General features: G+C 35.6%; 4 protein-coding genes across 5 annotated transcripts; 3 read left to right on the top strand and 1 right to left on the bottom strand.

Moving 5' to 3' along the window:
* The first annotated feature begins 2,565 nt into the window (after window positions 1-2,565).
* Window positions 2,566-4,441, top strand: LOC111472272 (pectinesterase-like). Its single transcript, XM_023117918.1, has 2 exons — window positions 2,566-3,556; window positions 3,660-4,441. Exons 1-2 carry the CDS (start codon window positions 2,566-2,568, stop codon window positions 4,355-4,357), a joined length of 1,689 nt encoding a protein of 562 aa, XP_022973686.1. The 3' UTR covers window positions 4,358-4,441.
* Window positions 4,442-5,365: 924 nt separating this feature from the next.
* LOC111472355 (condensin-2 complex subunit H2-like) lies at window positions 5,366-9,854 on the top strand. The gene is made up of 11 exons (XM_023118032.1): window positions 5,366-5,829; window positions 5,928-6,027; window positions 6,589-6,695; window positions 6,785-6,924; window positions 7,003-7,417; window positions 7,513-7,688; window positions 7,775-7,936; window positions 8,024-8,116; window positions 8,848-8,949; window positions 9,038-9,199; window positions 9,291-9,854. The coding sequence occupies exons 1-11, from the start codon at window positions 5,646-5,648 to the stop codon at window positions 9,597-9,599; spliced, it is 1,950 nt and encodes a 649-aa protein (XP_022973800.1). The 5' UTR covers window positions 5,366-5,645; the 3' UTR covers window positions 9,600-9,854.
* A 403-nt stretch (window positions 9,855-10,257) lies between these two features.
* LOC111472314 (lipoamide acyltransferase component of branched-chain alpha-keto acid dehydrogenase complex, mitochondrial) lies at window positions 10,258-13,731 on the bottom strand. Its single transcript, XM_023117969.1, has 8 exons — window positions 13,415-13,731; window positions 13,036-13,182; window positions 12,682-12,807; window positions 11,921-12,306; window positions 11,405-11,652; window positions 11,163-11,251; window positions 10,676-10,903; window positions 10,258-10,588 (listed from the first exon to the last, which is right to left on the bottom strand). Exons 1-8 carry the CDS (start codon window positions 13,631-13,633, stop codon window positions 10,475-10,477), a joined length of 1,557 nt encoding a protein of 518 aa, XP_022973737.1. The 5' UTR covers window positions 13,634-13,731; the 3' UTR covers window positions 10,258-10,474.
* Window positions 13,732-19,406: 5,675 nt separating this feature from the next.
* On the top strand, window positions 19,407-20,239 carry LOC111472297. 2 transcript variants are annotated; one of them, XM_023117952.1, is made up of 2 exons: window positions 19,407-19,765; window positions 19,844-20,141. In XM_023117952.1, exons 1-2 carry the CDS (start codon window positions 19,524-19,526, stop codon window positions 20,043-20,045), a joined length of 444 nt encoding a protein of 147 aa, XP_022973720.1. In that variant the 5' UTR covers window positions 19,407-19,523; the 3' UTR covers window positions 20,046-20,141. The 2 variants fall into 2 exon arrangements, with proteins under 2 accessions (XP_022973720.1, XP_022973721.1); XM_023117953.1 differs by having other exon boundaries at window positions 19,415-19,759; window positions 19,844-20,239.
* The last annotated feature ends 377 nt before the right edge of the window (window positions 20,240-20,616 follow it).

The following is a 20,616-nucleotide window of genomic DNA, read 5'->3' on the forward strand; positions in this document are numbered from 1 at the left end:
AATCTAGTATCCTTATGCATGAAGATAATCAATTTGGTCGTTGTGGTCGGACTCTATTATGGATTTCTGACCACATTCTCCATAGGGCTCTCTTATCTCTTCCTTCTCCGAGCTCCGGTTATGGAAGAAGGAACCGAAAAGAAAGTATCAGCAACAGGTTTTATTACAGGATAGCTCATGATGTTCATATATCTATTATGCGCCTCTGCATCTAGCATTGGGTAGACATCACAGCTCATGATGTTCATATCGATCTATTATGCACCTCTACATCTAGCATTGGGTAGACCTCATACAATAACTGTCCTAGCACAATATCTAATAACTAATAAGTTTTTCTACTCTATTCTATTGATTTTCTATCTTTTACATTCTACTCTATATTTATCTATATTTATTTCATTTTTTTTATTGTAATTCTTTTTTCCATGAAAATTTCATAATCAAAATTGGTAGTAATGGAATTGTATAATCTGCAATGGATCTGGGTTGTTACACATCAATTTGGGGGAAGGAGAAAGAGTGGGCCTCGAAGGGGAGTGGATTATGATGTCTCACATTGGTTGGGGGGAAGGAGAAAGAGTGTACGTTGGGCCTCGAAGGGGAGTGGATTATGATGTCTCACATTGGTTGGGGAGGAGAACAAACCACCATTTATAGAGGGGAAGCCCGAAAGGGAAAGCCCAAAGAGGACAATAAACGTGTTTTAAAGCCTTGAGGGGAAGCCCGAAAGGGAAAGCCCAAAGAGGACAATAAACGCGTTTTAAAGCCTTGAGGGGAAGCCCGAAAGGGAAAGTCCAAAGAGGACAATATCTGGGTCGTTACAAAAAGTTGGACTAATTTGGAAACATTATACCTTCTATAATTTGGAAACATTGTACCTTCTATTTCGATTTTTGGTTTCTAGTCTGATTTTATTAGTAACCATGACTATGCATAGGACTATTAAGGTGAAATGTTATTGATTTTGGGAGGACTATAATGGACAACATACCCACTCACGATCTACTATAAGGAAAGTAGCTTGATTGGTTGAGGATCGGACAAAATCACCATTTATTTTAGATACTTTCTACCCACCGCATTGATAATTCCATCAATTATCAAAAAAATAAGTCTAGATCTCTATTTTATCAAAACAATATTATTTTAGGGTTTAAGATTTAGAATTTAAGTATTTTAGGGTTTAGGGTTTAAAGTTTAGGATTTAGGTATTTTAGGGTTTAGGGTTTAGGGTTTAGGGTTTAAGTATTTTTTGGTTTAGGGTTTAAGGTTTAGGGTTTAGGGTTTAAGTATTTTTTGGTTTAGGGTTTAGGGTTTAGGGTTTAGGGTTTAGGGTTTAAGTATTTTTTGGTTTAGGGTTTAGAGTTCACAAAATATATATATATATATGTTATTATTATTTGTTCCATTATCCCTACCGCTATTGGATTGCACTTTTACTCGATTCGAGAAGGTTATACAAAAGTTTTTATTATTAAACCATCTGAACTATTTATGAGTTTTATATGAACTTTTTTTGTTTTTTTCGAAAACCATAGTGCAAAATTCAGACACTCTTTCAGTTAACGAGACGGTGAAAAAGGGAAATTTAATGGACAGTCCGGCCCAACAAGAACTCGGAAAAGCCCAAACTTTTATAGAAGGCCGAGTCCCGGCCCAACAATTACACTCGAAGAATCCCAAAAGTTCGTAAAAGGACCGAGTTCCGGCCCAACTTGAACTCAGCAAAGCCCAAAAGCTTATATAAGGACAAGAGCCGGCCCAACAATTACACTCGAAAAGCCCAAAAGTATAGAAGACCGAGAGTTCCGGCCCAAATATTGCACTCGGAAAAGCCCAAATGTTTATAAAAAAGCCGAGGAGCGAAAGTTTACAGAGGGAGAAGAGTCCTGGCCCAACAATTAAACTCGAAGAAGCCCAAAGGTTTATAGCAGGCCGAGTGTCAAGGCCCAAAACCTACACTTAAAGAAGCCCAAAAGTTTGTAGAAGGACTAGAGTTCCAGTCCAATATTAACTCGAAGAAGCCCAAATATTTATAGAAGGACTACAGTCCTGGCCAAAAATTAATATTATTATTTAATCAATTTGAATAAAAATTAATGTCAAATTAGTAATAGAATACGATTCTATGAATTATTTAAAAAAATTTAAATAAGAATTTTCAGCATAACTAAAGAAACAAATGGCCATTTTTTCAACTCAATCAATTTTTATATTAATTTCATCTGAGTTAATTAACTTCTACTAAATAACTAATAATTACTCAGAAAAAAAACTTAATTTAATTATTTAGAATAAACACTGAAAATTTAGAACACATCTAAATTTAGGAAAAAACATAATTTTATTTGAGAAAAAATAAAAAATGACTGGTCCAAAATGCTCCAACACTAACTATATTAACTTAAGTTTAGGAGTTCTATTAAAATCTTTACATATAAAAAGAGTCCATTTGTTGAACAAAAGAAATCAAGCAAGCAGCAACTTCCTATTTTCAAATAGCAAGAAAAACAAAAAATAAAATAGAAAGAAAAAACAGCTTCAAAATTGTAGCGGAGAAACATGGCATATGATGGCGGTGGAGGCAAGATCGTGAATAAGGTTGCTGCCCTGGTTGGGTTGTCATCTCTGTTAGTAGTTGCGATGCTTAATGGTGTCAATGGCGCGGAAGATCACTCTGAGAGCTCTAGCACCATTAAGACTCTTTGTGAACCCACTGATTATCGCCAGACTTGCGAGGAAGCCTTGGTGAAGTCCAAAACTGACTCACAAGACCCACGTGAGCTAATCAAGGCAGGATTCCATTACGTAGTTGAGCAGATCAAATCCGCCATTAAAAATTCCACAACCCTGAAAGAAACTGCCAATGACCCCATGGCCAAGAAGGCGCTTGACGATTGCAGCGAACTCATGGATTACGCCATTGACGATCTTCTATTATCCTTTGATAAAATCACTGAAACTTTTGATTTTAGTAAAATGGATGATTACATTGAGGATCTTAGGATTTGGTTGAGTGGTGCATTGACGTATCAGGTAACTTGCTTGGATGGGTTTGAGAATGTAACGGGAGATACCGGTGAGAAGATGAAGCACTTGTTGAAGTTGTCACAAGAAATGACCGCCAATGCACTTGAGATGGTGGGTGAAGTTAAATCTGTTGTGAGCTCCTTGTGGGAAGGGTTGGGGCTGCCACCATTGGGACGAGAACTACGAACAGCGGAATCCAAGGAAGAGGAGGAACTGCCATCTTGGGTCAACGACAGACGGGGGCTACTCCAAGCCAAAGGAGCCAATGTCAAGGCGGATGTGGTGGTGGCTAAAGACGGAAGTGGAAAGTACAAGACAATAACTCAAGCCCTTCAAGATGTCCCAAAGAAAAGCAATAAGACCTTTGTCATTTATATCAAGGAAGGAGTTTATGAAGAGCAAGTAATGGTCGACAAAAAGATGACCTATGTCATGATGATCGGAGATGGCCCGACTAAGACCAAGATCACTGCTAGAGAAAACTTTGTTGATGGAACATCTACATTCAAAACTGCTACCGTTTGTAAGTTTTCTATGATCCTGTTCATACAAATTCAGTTTATGATCATATTCATACAAATTTAGATTCAACAAGCGAATTTAACATGATTTCATATTCTTAACAGCGGTGATTGGAACCAACTTCATCGGAAAAGACTTGTGGTTCGAGAACTCAGCTGGGGCTGCAAAGCATCAAGCTGTTGCACTCCGAGTTCAATCTGACATGTCAATCTTCTATAACTGTCGAATGGACGGCTATCAAGATACTCTATACACTCATGCCCACCGTCAGTTCTATCGAGACTGCACCATCACTGGCACCATCGACTTCATTTTTGGCAACGCCGCCGTCGTGTTCCAAAATTGTAAGATCTTCGTGAGGAAGCCATTGGAAAATCAAAAATGCATTGTCACAGCCCAAGGCCGAACCCAAAAGAAAGAGCCCACTGCTATTATCCTCCAGAACTGCGTCATCTCTTCCGACCCCGACTACTTCCCTGTCCGCCATATCAACAAGGCCTATCTTGGTCGTCCATGGAAAGCATATTCAAGAACTATCATCATGGAATCTCAAATTGACGACTTGATCCAACCTGAAGGGTGGCTTCCATGGATGGGAAATTTTGCTCTCAACACTCTATTTTACTCGGAGTTCAATAATAGGGGACCTGGTGCATCAACGAAAGATCGAGTCAAGTGGAAGGGAATTAAACAGATCACAGCGAAGCATGCCCTTGATTTTACTCCTGCATTGTTTATTCGTGGTAATCCCTGGATTAAGCCCACCGGAGTTCCATATAGTTCAGGCATGATGAAACCCTAATCTAAAGCAAAGAGAGGAAGAGAGTTGTTTCTCCATTTATATTTAGAAAGATTGAGCATATGAATTTTGAATAAAAGGATTATTCCCTCAAATTTACAAGTTTCTCACCATTTTGTTTTATCGGTTCCTCTTCTCATCTTCCTCTTCTGGTTCCTCTGCTCACTCCCAATAATCTTTAATATCCCTTTGTTTTAATTTTACCCCTTCGAAGCATTATTTTTCAATAAATTTTTATCTGCTTTATTCTAAATTTAACCCATTTTTTAATTAATTTTTTTATAGGAATTCGAATATGTTTAAATATTAATTGAATAATGAGGAAATTAGAGTAAAAGTTGGAATTTTTTAAAAAAGAATCTCACATTTGTTTTATCAAAGTACCGATTTTATTATTCAATAATGGAAATTTAAAAACTTCTGAAAATATTTAAATTTGTAAGCCCAAAATTTTTTAGAGGACTGAGATTCGAAAAAGCTCAAAAGTTTATAAAAGGCCGATAGTTCGGGCCCAAACCATTTCGAAGCCCCAAAATTTGTAGACTAGGGTCTCGAGAGTCTGGCCCAACTTGTAATCGGAAAAGCCCAAACTTTTATAGAAGGCCCAGAGTCCCAGCCCAGGAATTGCGAAGCCCAAACGTTTGTAGGACTAGAGTCCTGAGAGTCCGGCCCAACTTGAACTCGGAAAAGCCCAAAAGTTTATAGAAGGCCGAGAGTTACACTCGGAAAAGCCCAAAAGTTTATAGCAGGCCGAGAGTACCGGCCCAAGAGGAAAGCCCAATAGTACCTGGCCCAAACATTGCAAAGCCGAAAATTTATAGAAGGCCGAGAGTCCCGGCCCAACGATTGCACTCGTAAATCCCAAAAGTTTTATAGAAGGCCGAGTGTTACGGCCCAACAATTACACTCGGAAAGGCCCAAAAGTTTATGGAAGGCCGAGAGTGGCAGGTTAACAAACACACGAAAAGCCCAAAATCTTTACCGCATCATTTCCATCGGCTTTGTTTGCGAGCGAGCGGGAAAGCGACCAACAGAACAAATTTGAATCTTGTTCAGTCCCAAATCGGCAGAGCAACAGGAAACTAAGAACAGTACTGGGCAATTGATTAGCTTTCTTCGTCTTCTCTTCATTTCGAGCGCTATTTTCAGGTAAATTTTCCATTACAACGACGGACGAAGTGTTCTTCCAAAGGCTGTCAGATTTTTCTTCCGTCAAATTGCAATCCCTAGGACTCCATTTGAAGTTACAGCACCAACATAGCAAAGCGGCGTTTCAATTTTGGATCTCAAGATGACTAGTAAATCCGGCGGTGGTGGAGAGGCTGCTTTCCACTTGCTGCAGCCGGAGCGTGACCTTCGGTTGAATTGGGAAGTGGACCTCGCCGAGAAGCTCGAAAGCTATCTGTTGCAGATTTGCTCCGGTGAGTTTCAGTCCGGCGAAGATGAGAACCACGTTTCTGTCAATTTTGCTGAAGGTCAGCGTCCTCTTACTGTCTTAGGTCATTGATGTTTTGAATTGTGAAAGATTGGATGTTTCTGACTGTTGTTTTCGAATTTTTTCTGGAGGGTGTAGCTGCTTTGCTTCTGCAAGGTTCGATTCAAGTGTATAGTCGTAAGGTTGAATACCTTTACTCGTTAGTTTTGCGAGTTTTGGAGTTCCTTTCTGAAAAAAGGTTTGATTGTTGTATTCAATTTAGCTTTTTAAATAGTGCTCGATATGTGGATATTAGAAATCTGGCACCTAATTGTATAAATTCTCATGGTTTGAGTAGGACGTAAAATTTAGATTACATTGCCAGTTGCCAGTGAAACGCGGTTGGAGAATGGGAACAAATCATTTTTTTTTATAAGGGTGTGGAAATCAATCCCTAGGATATGTATTTTAAAATCGTGAGGCTGACATCGATACGTAACGTGTCAAAGCCGACAGTATCTACTAGCAGTAGATTTGGGGCTTATGTTGTTATAAATGGTATCAAAGTCATACATTAAGTGGTGTGCCAATAAGGATGTTGGGTCTCCAAAGGAGGTGGATTGTGAGATCCCACATCGGTTGAAGAGGAGAATGAAGCATTCTTTATAAGGGTGTAGAAACCTCTCCCAAATAGCATGTTTTAAAATCGTGAGGCTGACAGCGATTCATACCGGGCCAAAACGGAGAAGTTATTGCTTGAGATTGTGCTGTGTTATTTTTCTTTCTCTTAATCATTTTCATTACTTTTTAATTCAAACAGGCAGCAGGATAATTTGGAAGGAACACCAACCGAAGCTGAACATGATGGTTCTCATAAACTTGCCGAGGATGAAAACGACCTATACTGGGTTTCAGAGGATGTGCCTGGTAGCTTATCAATTCATGGCATTGTAAAACTAGTGGAACATTCAGATAAAATGATGTTTCATGTTATAATTCAAATCTACTCATTGCAGTTGACCAAAAGAATAGCTTGGAGAGCACCAAAGAAGATGCTTGGTTACATCAAACTGTAAAGCCTCCAGCAAATTTAGTTGTTCTTGAAGGCGACTGCTTGGATGCATCTGGTGACAATGGGGAACTAGATTCATATCTGGTAATTAGTTGCTATAAGCAATTAACTTTACTTTTTATAGCATTTGAAAATTAATCATAACTTGTTTTAATCATTCAGTTGGCCACCGCTAGTGATATTTTCCAAGACTTTATTCTCTTAGATCCATGTGATGCTGAAGCAGTTCAAGATTTTCTGAATGGTGGTAATAAGTTTGGTCAAAGCCATAATGGTGGATGTCGGGGCAGCTCGACCCGCCGGGGTTATCAGTCGCCGCCCTCTAGACGATCTGGAGGACTTATGCAGAAGTCATCTATAGGAAAGACTCAGTGTGCTAATAATGTTCAATCAACGCCTTCAGATTCTCCATTTTGTGATAATTTTGCTGATGAAAATCATGAATTTGATATGGATATTGGACATTCAGAACCAGATGATTCAAATGACTCTGACTCTGACTCTGATGATGATGATCCTTGGAAGCCTTTGAATCCACATGAACCAGGAAATTTAAAAGTAAAACCATTTAGGAAAGGTTGTTGTCTTGTTGACCCATGTCTACTTGCATTCATTTTCTATTAATCTATGCTTAGAACCAACGTTTCTTTGTCTGTTCTTACTGTCTGGCAGTCAAAGCTTTCAAAAAGAATTATGTCAATTCTGTTAAGCATGAGTCTGTAGCTGCTTTGTTTCCACTAGCAAAACTACATGGCCCAATTAGTCCAGAGTTTGCAAAGATTTGGGAAGAACAGAACCATGGATTTGAAACACATAAAGAATCCAATTCTGCTCTGTTATATGAAAAGGTACAGTTTTTTGCGGCTTGTTACTATTAATCAAGTATTTCTTATGGTTGATGAGAGACAAGTGACACTAGCTATTGTGGCTCCAGCTGCGAAATTCACTTATCTATGAAGGTCTTAGAAGTTGTGATTCCCCTTCTGATGTAGAAGACGCCAATATAGATAATGGTTTTGAAGATGCCAATTCCCCTGACACTGATGATCCCGACAATCACAATATGGATGAGGACATGTGTTTTGGGAATGAAAAGGTTGAGTCAAGTCTAGAACATGTTCTTGTGGTGCGGTGACTATTTTCCTGAATTGTTTTTTGTTGTTAACTCATGGCTTTTATGCAGCATGATGCTTCTCATTTTGATAATGGTGAAGCATATGAACCTGAAATTCCAGATTGTCGATCAACTCTAGAAGATCTTTGTCGCTCTCATCTTGTAAGTGCTCACTGTGAATTTCTCACTGCATTTTTCCACGTTTTTTTTCACTAGCACCTGTTCGTTTACATTTTCTTGATGATCTGGAATATCTTGTGTGGTTATGGAGCCCACGTGGAACACGCTCATCTACTCATCAAGTGTAACTTGTTCAAGTTCTTAACACTTGGGCACGTGGGTAGGTTCTGGTTTGTTCTGTCTACGCTAGAATTTGTTCTAATAGATTTCTAAGGTGTTAAGAATAACGACTCTCATAATGGTATGATATTGTCCACTTTGAGCATAAGCTCTTATGGCTTTGCTTTCGGCTTCCTCAAAAGGCCGCATGCCAATGAAGATGTATTTCTTACTTATAAACTTGATCATTCCCTTAATTAGCCAACATGGGACTCCCTCCCAACAATCCTCAACCTAAGGTAGTTGTAATGACCCAAGCCCACTGCTAGTAGATATTGTCAGACTTTCTCGTTCGGGCTTCCTCGCAAAGTTTTTAAAACGCGTCTGCTAGGGAGAGGTTTCCACACTCATATAAAAGATGGTTCGTTCTCCTCTCCAACCGATGTGGGATCCACAATAGCTATGCACGTGCACTTAAATGTCCTTAAAAAATGAGATATTATGCATACCTTATTCTAGTTGATAGACCGGCAGAAATGCTTGGAATTTATAACAGTGAAGAGTTAACATGGAAGTTAACATCCACTTATGCAAATCCTGCCTTGTTTTTTTAGGACGCCCTCCTTGCACGCTTTTTTGAGACCGAGAAGCAGACAGAAATGGCCTCTCGAGTGTCTACATGGAAGCAGAACATTGAACACAATATGGAAGAGCAAGTAATGATATCTAATGTTTCTTCTGCCTACCTCAGTTCTAATTTGTCGTGTGCATAGCCGATACTCAGTTCTTCTGTTTATGTGATAGGACAAACACCCTCCATTTGATATTCATGAATATGGCAAAGTGATTGTTGAAGAATTATCTGGTGAAGCTGACAAAGGAGGAGGTATCATGCCTTTTTCTGATGTTGTTGAAGGGCAGGAGAAATACAATGTGGCACGAAGTTTTTCCGCTCTACTTCAATTGGTGATCTTCTAACCAAACATCATAGAAATCTTATAGTTTCTATGAATCTTTCTTAGTTTCATGAAAATTTGAGTTGATTGATCATCTTCAGGTGAACAATGGAGATGTGGAGCTGGAAAAGAGTGGTGCTCATGGGGAATCGATTTGCTATACTTCTGTGAATCCATTCCATGTTAAGCTTATTCCCCATAAACGGGTCGATAAAACACAACATCAAACCTCAAGAAAGAGACCCACATCCCCAGATAAGAGTAGAAATACTCTCAAAGGATCTAGGACGAGGGACTTGTCACAACAGAATCACAAACTTCCTGCAAAACTGGGAAAGGTTAGGGGCCTTAAGTGCAGTCCGGAAGGCAAGAGGAGACGAAGATCTCGATTGGTCGAACCGGTTGATTGAACAAGCTACCGGATGACAATAATCTAATGTACAGATTAGTCGAGTGTTTGCGTATTATAGAGCAATTCAACACGGCTTGTTGTAGTATTGAGTACCAACATTTCGTTGGGGTAATGAGTATGAAAGTTTCTAATTATTGAACGTAGAAGTATGTCTTATCTTATCCATGTAACTTTAGTAAACCAAGTCTAAGTTGTTGGAATCTATTTAATAGATCAAGTGAATACAGTGGCATTGAGTCTGGAGTTTCTGTTCTTGTGTTTTCATTGCTATTATTGTTCAGTGTTCTCTGTAGATTACAGCAGAGCCTGCTCTTCCACAGATCTATCTCAAATCCATTATTGTTGAGGCTGATTGATGGGTTATTGGCTTTCTATGTATTGTGTGAAGGGAAGTGTTTGGATGATGCAAATATGGAAGGGTTATGTAAGAATATCCATATGGAATAATGTGATGGGTGGCCAGGCATTGGATCGAGGTTGTCTCTCTTAACGTGGAGAATTCCTCTTTTTCTTCGAAAAATCATCGAATTTTAACATATTCTCAACAACAATGTCAAATTATCATCGAATTTTCCTTCGCCTACCACTTCTAGAGAATCGGATTTTTGCCTTTATTTCAAATCACTTACACTCGAGAAACCAGATTTAGATTGTTCTTACACAGGACGTCAATTGCTGGTTGAATACTATTTCCAAACCCCCTCTTAGGCTTGGGCTCGCCCCTGGCCTTCGAGAATTTCTGGAAGGGCTCCCTTTGGGGCAAAGCCCTACAATTTCAGTCTAATTTCTGTTGAACTTCACCATAATTATTATTAGATCATTTGGATTCTACTTTAAATTTATTTAAATAAAATGCATAACTTTCCATGAGCATCATCTCATATGCAAGATGAGAAGATCTGGATTTTCAATGAACCGTTTCCACTCGTTACAGAACTTGCTCACTGTTGCTCCATCCAATACTCTATGGTCTGCGCCAATGTTGATCTGAGAAAAGAGGCTTGGATCAGTTACCAAGTAAGAAAATATAGTGTTTTTCTGGGTTTTGTGCGAGAGATTGTTAAGGTTTCTCACCGTCATGATCGATGCGGGATACACGTCCCCATCTTCAGTAATCTGTGGAACCTTCTTGATTCGACCCATTGCAATGATGGCCACTTCAGGCAAGTTGAGCAGAGGGGAACCAAATTTTCCACCAATGGCTCCAATATTGCTCAAGGTTATTGTCCCGCCCGATACATCGACAGGACTAAGCTTGTTATCCATTGCCAGTCGTTGTAAGCGAGAAAGCTCCTTTGTGATCTAAGCAAATGCATTTAAAATTGAAGTGTTCAGTGAAACATTGACAAAGAATGGCTTGTTTAAGCAATATATGACATGGAAAAGAAAATGTAAATGATGGACTAAGGAACAGCGGACTGAAATCAAATCACAACGAGTATCGGCGATTTCAATGTCATAGATTTAAATAGACCAGCGTTCAACCTTACGAACTCAATTAAGAAACAAAAAAGCTCGAATCACCAAGCAAAAACAAGATCGTAGGAGGTGATTTACAAACCTCCAATACAGAAAGAGATTGGACACTCTTGATATTCGGCACAACCAAACCATTTGGAGTAGCCATGGCAATTCCGATATTATGGGAGCCTACAACAAGCAAAAGTAAATGAATCTTTATTTCAGATAAGAACAAGGAAAGAATTCTAATTTAAAAAGATGAGATCTACGGCATTGACCACAACAATCTGGGGGATATCATATTCTTTAACGTTTTCAATTCAATGTCTCCCTACTGCATACCTTTGAGAGTGACCTCAAATGACTCTTCATTGAAGCAACTATTTACCATTGGATATTTGCTCATTGCCATAGAAAGCGACTTGATCAATAATGGAAGAAAAGTGTGCTTGACATCTGGTTTGGTAGTATTTTCTTGGAAACATGCTTTAAGTTCCACAAGTCCATCACAATTGATCTCCTCTACATAATGAAAATGGGGGACTTTTGCAGAAATGGTCATAGATTTAACCATGGCTCGTTGATATCCTCTGGAAACAAACCACGTATCAGTTGAACGCAACAATAAATCACACAACAAATGTATACAGTCTCTACATGGCAAACAAATTAACTATTTTGCCAGCTGAAATCAAACTTCAAGGCATATTAGTTTTCCAAGTGGACTGATTCTATTGGCCTACTTAATAGTGATGAAAACAAGAGGAGTTACCTTTTAGCCGTACAGCACCACAATGCATGATTCTTCTATAGGTCTACTTCATAGTTCCTTACAAGTAAAAGCTATTAAATTAGTACCTCAATTGAACTTTCTTATCCTCGTAGCTCCACCAAACTTCATCTTGTGCATTCGGGTAATTTTCTGATTCAACTAATTGCTCTTTAGGACTAGGAGCAGAAGAAACACGCTGTTCTTCAATAATTCCTTTTTTGACAGCATACTGGAGAATATCATCTTTTAATATCCTTCCATCTGTACCAGTTCCACGGACATCATTTATATCGATATCATATTGTTTTGCAAGATTGCGAACAGCTGGGGTGGACAGAACTCCAACTCCTTTACTTTTGTCCAGTTGAGAATCCACTAATTCAGGTTTAGCCAAATGCTCTTCAGTTAACCCTGAAACCTGAGTTCCATCCTCGAATTCATCAACAAGTACTTTCAAAAGAGTTTCTCCAACCTGTGATAAAATTTGACAAAACATTAGAGTATTAGGGTACCTTTTCTGTTTAATCTCTAGAATACCATATTATTATTAATTACCAATGAAGTGCCTCTACATGAATGGACAATGTTCTTTCCGAAATGGTATCAAGGTTAAAAATTACAACATAAAACAATTAGACATCAGCTAGAAGCCCACAAGCTAAAACATTTTAATGTAAAGGAAACAAAATGTATAGCAACCTGTTCATTTGATACGCCAGCAACTTAATAATTATCCAGAATATAGACATTTATTTCAATACGTGAAGATTCTTTCTACTCTCCATCAACAAAAAATGAAAAGTTTCCATGAGTTCTAACTCATTACAATTAAGTGTTGAAACCTCACCTTCACAATATCACCCGGAACATATAGAAGTCGACTAACTTTTCCTTTGTATCGACTAGTTATTTCAATCGTTGCTTTGTCACTCTGAACTTCACAAATTGGTTGGAATTCTTCAACTTCCTCCCCCTGCCAAGAGATTAAATATAAACGTTCATCTACGTTTAACAAGAAGTCGTCCAATCAATCAATGTACAACGGATTAGCTTTAGAGCATTACATAAGCGTTTGAAGAAATCAACCAAGTCTCAATCATTTTCACGAAGGGTATCATAAAACGTGAAATACAAATAAAAGAAACAGAAGAAAATAAAAAGAACCCTCATGAAAGAGGGAAAAAGGTATTAAGCGTTTCACCTCCTTCACAAACCATTTAAGAAGCTCACATTCAGCAATCCCTTCACCAGTTTGAGCCAACGGTACATCTACCGTCCTAAAAACTGGAAGACCGTCCAAGGCCTGGCTTGAAAATCGACAAATCTTCGAAACTCCTTTTATACTCGCCTACAAAAAGAACCAATTCCGCAACTACATATCAAATACCTCATTTCTAATCTTCGGACTTCGCTGTGACAGATACAATATTAGACACAACAAAACATAGTCATCGACACCGCTGCTATCTCAGGATCCAAAAAAATCGAAATGGAGTTTGAGTTTTAAGATCACAATAACCAATGCTAACAACAGAAGGAAAACAACAAGCAGAGCATAAAAAACCAACCATCAAACTCACCTCGAAGCGATTAGCAGGCGAATGAAGCCCCGGTCTACAGAAACTAGGGCATGCAAGTGTACGATATGGCTCTGGAAGCGATTTGGGCGTCTGCTCCGACGGCAACTGAGAGATTGAAGCAGAGGGACCTTGGAAGGCCACCGGAAAGAGTAACCGACGACCGGCGGCCCAAGCACTCGTCGGAAAAATCTTCCTCCTGCTGATCATTAGAATCGACATCACAGTGAGCTTCTTGCAAATGATGAAAGGAAATTATGGAAGGTGTCGCGATTGTAAGAGTTTGGAAGAAGAAAGAGAAGAAGAATTCGATTCAACTGAATGAAAGCTTTTAGGCTCAATTGCCAGTTGGTGTATTATCAAGGGTTCGCACGTGCGTATTTTCCTTTTTTTTTAATTAAAAAAACAATTCATTTTTAAAATTGGGATTTAAATGGTTCAAATTTCCACCTGGATTTAGAAAAATCCTTAATAAAATATGTCTCATAATTATTCTAAATATGATATTAAAAAATAAAAGAAAAAAGAAAAATTCTTTTATTTGAACCCAACCAATAAAAAAAAAGTAGTATATAAATTATTTTAATGAAATTTTAAAATATAATATGGGTATTTTTTATTTTATAAATTAAAAATAGTATAATGGAATTTAAAGATGAAATGTGATGTTCGAGTACATATCCGTTTGAGTCAATGCTTATATGTCTTCTTTATCCAAATTCAAGCACTTTCCAAACTGCAACTAAAAAATGGCTGTCTTTATCTTTTTCACTAATAAAATATTGTTTTATAAAAATAAATAAATAAATAAATAAACAAAAGAGGTTATAAAATAAAATATTTTTTTAGTTTAAAGATTAAAATGAAATATTATTTTCTTTTTAAAAATTTAATGAAAAACAAATTTTTTTAAAAAAATTATAGATTTTTTTTATATTAGTATTGTTGTTAATAAAAGGAAAAAATGATGTATTTTACTCAAATTTTTTATTTCTAGTTTTTAATTTTTGAGTAAATTTTTGTATCTGAAATTTTTATTTAAGATACAAATTAAGAAAATTCTTTAATTTATAAAAAACAAAATTTAAAAATTAAATAGTTAACTTTTTAATTTTTTCTGAATTTATAGTTATAATTGTATCTTTCTTTATTTCATTATAGCTTTAGCGTCCTAATTTGACTTTATTTACTAAATGCATTTAATTTTGTCATTATTTTGAATAATAATCATTTAGAGTGGTGGCTAGAAATAACTTAAAACCAAAAAAATAAATAAACCCGAGTTAATATAGAAAAGAGAGGTCAAACTTACGAGAAGAATCTCCATATAGGACATTATTTGGGTCAACATAAAAAGATCGGACAATGAAGCAAAGAAGAATATAAGAATTTGCCAGTCTTGGCCTACGAAGTCGATGTTGATCCTATGATCTACCTCCTAAGGTGGTACGAATAATTTGGTATGATTTAAACCTCTTAAGGAGGCACGCGTGACCTAATTCTCGAGAAAAATGTCAGTACACTAAAAAAAAACCTCCTAGCTACTGTTAGACGAACACGACTCTCCACAATGGTATGATATTGTCCACTTTGAGCATAATCTCTTGTGGCTTTGCTTTGAGCTTCCCTCAAAATGCCTATTATAAACTCATGATCATTTCCTAAATTAGCCGATGTGGGACTTTCATCCAACACCTCCCCACGAACAAGTGGCTTTGCTTTGAGCTTCCCTTAAAAGGCCTATTATAAAATTAGCCGATGTGGGACTTTCATCCAACACCTCCCCTCGAACAAAGTACTTAATTGAGGCAGTATTCCTTGATTATATTATAAACCCATGTTCATTCCCTAAATTACATCCAACACCTCCCCTCGAACAAAGTACATCATTTTTTACTATGCCTTCGACCTTTTCTTTTTCTTTTGGAGTCATTTGTTCGACATTTGAGGATTCTATTGACAAGGCATGTTAGACGATCTATTGACATGGCTAAGTTTAGGGCATAACTCTTATACTATGTTAGACGAACACGACTCTCCGCAACAGTATGATATTGTCCACTTTGAGCATAATCTCTCGTGGCTTTGCTTTGGGCTTCCCCAAAAGGTCTCGTACCAATGGAGATAGTATTTCTTGATTATATTATAAACTCAGGATCATTTCCTAAATTAGCCGACGTGGGACTTTCATCCAACTACTACGAATAATCATTTGATCTAGTAAATTTATAGCCCAATCAAATTGGGCTTGAAATAAAAAAAAAAAANTCTACAGAAACTAGGGCATGCAAGTGTACGATATGGCTCTGGAAGCGATTTGGGCGTCTGCTCCGACGGCAACTGAGAGATTGAAGCAGAGGGACCTTGGAAGGCCACCGGAAAGAGTAACCGACGACCGGCGGCCCAAGCACTCGTCGGAAAAATCTTCCTCCTGCTGATCATTAGAATCGACATCACAGTGAGCTTCTTGCAAATGATGAAAGGAAATTATGGAAGGTGTCGCGATTGTAAGAGTTTGGAAGAAGAAAGAGAAGAAGAATTCGATTCAACTGAATGAAAGCTTTTAGGCTCAATTGCCAGTTGGTGTATTATCAAGGGTTCGCACGTGCGTATTTTCCTTTTTTTTTAATTAAAAAAACAATTCATTTTTAAAATTGGGATTTAAATGGTTCAAATTTCCACCTGGATTTAGAAAAATCCTTAATAAAATATGTCTCATAATTATTCTAAATATGATATTAAAAAATAAAAGAAAAAAGAAAAATTCTTTTATTTGAACCCAACCAATAAAAAAAAAGTAGTATATAAATTATTTTAATGAAATTTTAAAATATAATATGGGTATTTTTTATTTTATAAATTAAAAATAGTATAATGGAATTTAAAGATGAAATGTGATGTTCGAGTACATATCCGTTTGAGTCAATGCTTATATGTCTTCTTTATCCAAATTCAAGCACTTTCCAAACTGCAACTAAAAAATGGCTGTCTTTATCTTTTTCACTAATAAAATATTGTTTTATAAAAATAAATAAATAAATAAATAAACAAAAGAGGTTATAAAATAAAATATTTTTTTAGTTTAAAGATTAAAATGAAATATTATTTTCTTTTTAAAAATTTAATGAAAAACAAATTTTTTTAAAAAAATTATAGATTTTTTTTATATTAGTATTGTTGTTAATAAAAGGAAAAAATGATGTATTTTACTCAAATTTTTTATTTCTAGTTTTTAATTTTTGAGTAAATTTTTGTATCTGAAATTTTTATTTAAGATACAAATTAAGAAAATTCTTTAATTTATAAAAAACAAAATTTAAAAATTAAATAGTTAACTTTTTAATTTTTTCTGAATTTATAGTTATAATTGTATCTTTCTTTATTTCATTATAGCTTTAGCGTCCTAATTTGACTTTATTTACTAAATGCATTTAATTTTGTCATTATTTTGAATAATAATCATTTAGAGTGGTGGCTAGAAATAACTTAAAACCAAAAAAATAAATAAACCCGAGTTAATATAGAAAAGAGAGGTCAAACTTACGAGAAGAATCTCCATATAGGACATTATTTGGGTCAACATAAAAAGATCGGACAATGAAGCAAAGAAGAATATAAGAATTTGCCAGTCTTGGCCTACGAAGTCGATGTTGATCCTATGATCTACCTCCTAAGGTGGTACGAATAATTTGGTATGATTTAAACCTCTTAAGGAGGCACGCGTGACCTAATTCTCGAGAAAAATGTCAGTACACTAAAAAAAAACCTCCTAGCTACTGTTAGACGAACACGACTCTCCACAATGGTATGATATTGTCCACTTTGAGCATAATCTCTTGTGGCTTTGCTTTGAGCTTCCCTCAAAATGCCTATTATAAACTCATGATCATTTCCTAAATTAGCCGATGTGGGACTTTCATCCAACACCTCCCCACGAACAAGTGGCTTTGCTTTGAGCTTCCCTTAAAAGGCCTATTATAAAATTAGCCGATGTGGGACTTTCATCCAACACCTCCCCTCGAACAAAGTACTTAATTGAGGCAGTATTCCTTGATTATATTATAAACCCATGTTCATTCCCTAAATTACATCCAACACCTCCCCTCGAACAAAATACATCATTTTTTACTATGCCTTCGACCTTTTCTTTTTCTTTTGGAGTCATTTGTTCGACATTTGAGGATTCTATTGACGAGGCATGTTAGACGATCTATTGACATGGCTAAGTTTAGTGCATAACTCTTATACTATGTTAGACGAATACGACTCTCCGCAACAGTATGATATTGTCCACTTTGAGCATAATCTCTCGTGGCTTTGCTTTGGGCTTCCCCAGAAGGTCTCGTACCAATGGAGATAGTATTTCTTGATTATATTATAAACTCAGGATCATTTCCTAAATTAGCCGACGTGGGACTTTCATCCAACTACTACGAATAATCATTTGATCTAGTAAATTTATAGCCCAATCAAATTGGGCTTGAAATAAAAAAAAAAAACCAACAAAAAAGTTCGAGCCCAAGCCCAAATTCGCCAAATAAATAAATAAATATATTTAAATCAAATTAATATTTTTACATTCATTGAATGTCGTCTTTTCTTTTTGGACGTAATTTAAATTATATATTAAAAAATAAAAAGTATGGCCCATGAATTATTATCAATTAATTTAAGAAATTGTTGCATGCAAAATAAGAGAGCTAATAATCGCATATTTCACATCATAACCAAACTAATTATTTTGTTCATAAATCCTTAATAATACCAACAATTACGAATAATGCACCATAATTAAAGATCTTAAACTAGTTTATGATTAAAATTAATGTGAATATTATTAAATGTAATGATATTTAAAGTAATAATTTAATTATTACTTCAAAGTAAAATAGTGTTAAATTAGGTTGTGAAGCTTATTAATTAATTTTAAATTAACAAATTAATGTTGAATTTAAACTCTAAAATTAATGATTGCGTGTGAAATCAATTATGCATTAACATCACTCCCAACAAACACGCTTTTGAAGCTCTTTTTAGTTCTACACGTAATTTCATTTTAGAAATGATTATAAGAGTATGAGTGTTAAGTTGTGATTGGAAGGTTTAAGTAATTAATAATTTTTATTTATAATATTATCAATTTTTGTGAATGTTAAGTTTCATTTTGTCCTTGGCCATAAATATTAAATTAATAAAAATATTCGTATATTTTATTTAATAAATTATTTCAATAATAGGTTTAAATTGTTTAAATAATTTTTAAAATATTTTTTTAACTTTTAATATTATTTTAAAAAATATTATTAAATTTTAAAAAGATTAAAAAAAATAGACGTGGTTGTATTAAGAAAAATACCCATAAAATAAAATTAAACATACATTGAAATTAATTTAAAAAATGCAAATAATAATAAATCAAGAATTTATTTATATTTTGTTTACAAAATATTATTGAATTCATAAAATTTTATAGAAGAATATAAATTGTTTATTAATTTTTTTTAAATAAATATAATAATAATAAATAAATAAATAGACAAAAATACTGGTTAGAATCCGTTCTTGCAAATCTCTATTAGATCGAACAAAATTAAATAAAAATTTGTATGATGATATAGAAATTGAAGTAGATGGTACGAACACCACACGAATTTATAGTTACAGTATTGAATTTTAAATTTGAATAAATGTTACAATCATACCGGATGAAATTTTAATTTTACAAATAAGCCCCAAAACTTATCAAAATAACAATCAAGTAACAAATAAAAGCCTTTGATTGATAAAATAAAAAGTCGAAGGGCTGATTTGTGTAATTTTAATGAATTAGACAAAACGACAAAGAGTGAGAAATAAAATTAAAAAAAAAAAAAAGAAGGAAAAAAAAAAGGAAACGTGGCAGCAAAAGAGAAGAAGCAGTCAAATCGTGCTTCTTACAGCTATATAGCTGTACGGGCCCCACCCTTTCCATCCCCTTTTTTTCTTTATTTATTTATTTATTTAAATTTCCATTCACAACCGCCTCATTCAACATCCCCCCTCTGTCTCCCTCCACCTTAGAGAGAGAAACACCACCGTACCGCCCGCCGCCCGCCGGGAGAAAGAATGAGACATGGTAGGACTCAGTGCAATTTTAGAAACTCGGAAACTCGGCATTACTGACTCAACTCGTCAGGTCATTAACAAATCCACTCTTATTATGATTAATAGCAACGCCAACGACCAGCACCGCCACCGCCACCACCGTTCTTCTTCTTCTAGAAGTTTTCAGTTTTCGAGAACGCCCAGATTTCTCGACCGCTGCTTTCTCTGCGGTCAGAAGCTCCTCCCCGGAAAAGACATCTACATGTATGAGTAAGTACTCATTAGAAAAAGATTTTATATTTTAAAAAAGATTTTTATTATAATTTTTGACGACGTGGGTTTTTTCAGAGGAGACAAGGGTTTCTGCAGCGAGGAGTGTCGATGCCGGCAGATTTTCATGGACGAAGAACAGAGCATGCTGGAAGCAGGGAACTGCTCGTTGGCGGCTGCCATTAACCCACAAACCACCACATCGCCGTCGTGTCCCTCGCCTCAGCCATCTCGCCACCCTAGAGCTACCAGAGACCACACCCAAGCTTTTGCCTACTGATCATCACACCAAAAATGGGTGGGTTCTGATTTCTGATTACTGAAGCTGGGAAAGAAGGGTGTTTTTAAGATTCAATAGGCAAAAAGATTTCCATGATGGGTTTTTTCTTTTTTTATTTTATTTTTTTGTTTGGGTTAAGCATTGGTGTTTAATTATGAAAGAACATATATGCAAAGTTGCGTTTGTTTTTGATAGTAATGTGTTAAAGAAGAAAAATACATTAAAACCAAATGTTTCAAACAAAAATGGTAAAATTCATATAATTGAATAGTTTGGTTTAATTTAAATCACATACTACAAAAAGAAGGTGCCGTGTAATTACGGGTTGATAGTAATGTGTTGAAATTTGAGAGAGTAAAATTAAGAATAATTATTTATATAAAGTACTTTTTTCTTTGATATAATTAAAGTAGCTATTTTCGAAAAGAAATATGCGTTTGTGAGCTGTAAATTAGAGAATGACAAGAAAATATCAAGTTTTAGGTCAACTTATTAAGTATTTATCTAAATCTTTATCACATTAATTGATTTTTTTTTTTTTTTTTTTTTTTTTTTTTTTTTTTTTTTTTTT

The sequence above is a fragment of the Cucurbita maxima genome, unplaced genomic scaffold (genome assembly GCF_002738345.1).
Source record: "Cucurbita maxima cultivar Rimu unplaced genomic scaffold, Cmax_1.0 Cma_Scf00069, whole genome shotgun sequence".
Classification (NCBI taxonomy): domain Eukaryota; kingdom Viridiplantae; phylum Streptophyta; class Magnoliopsida; order Cucurbitales; family Cucurbitaceae; genus Cucurbita; species Cucurbita maxima.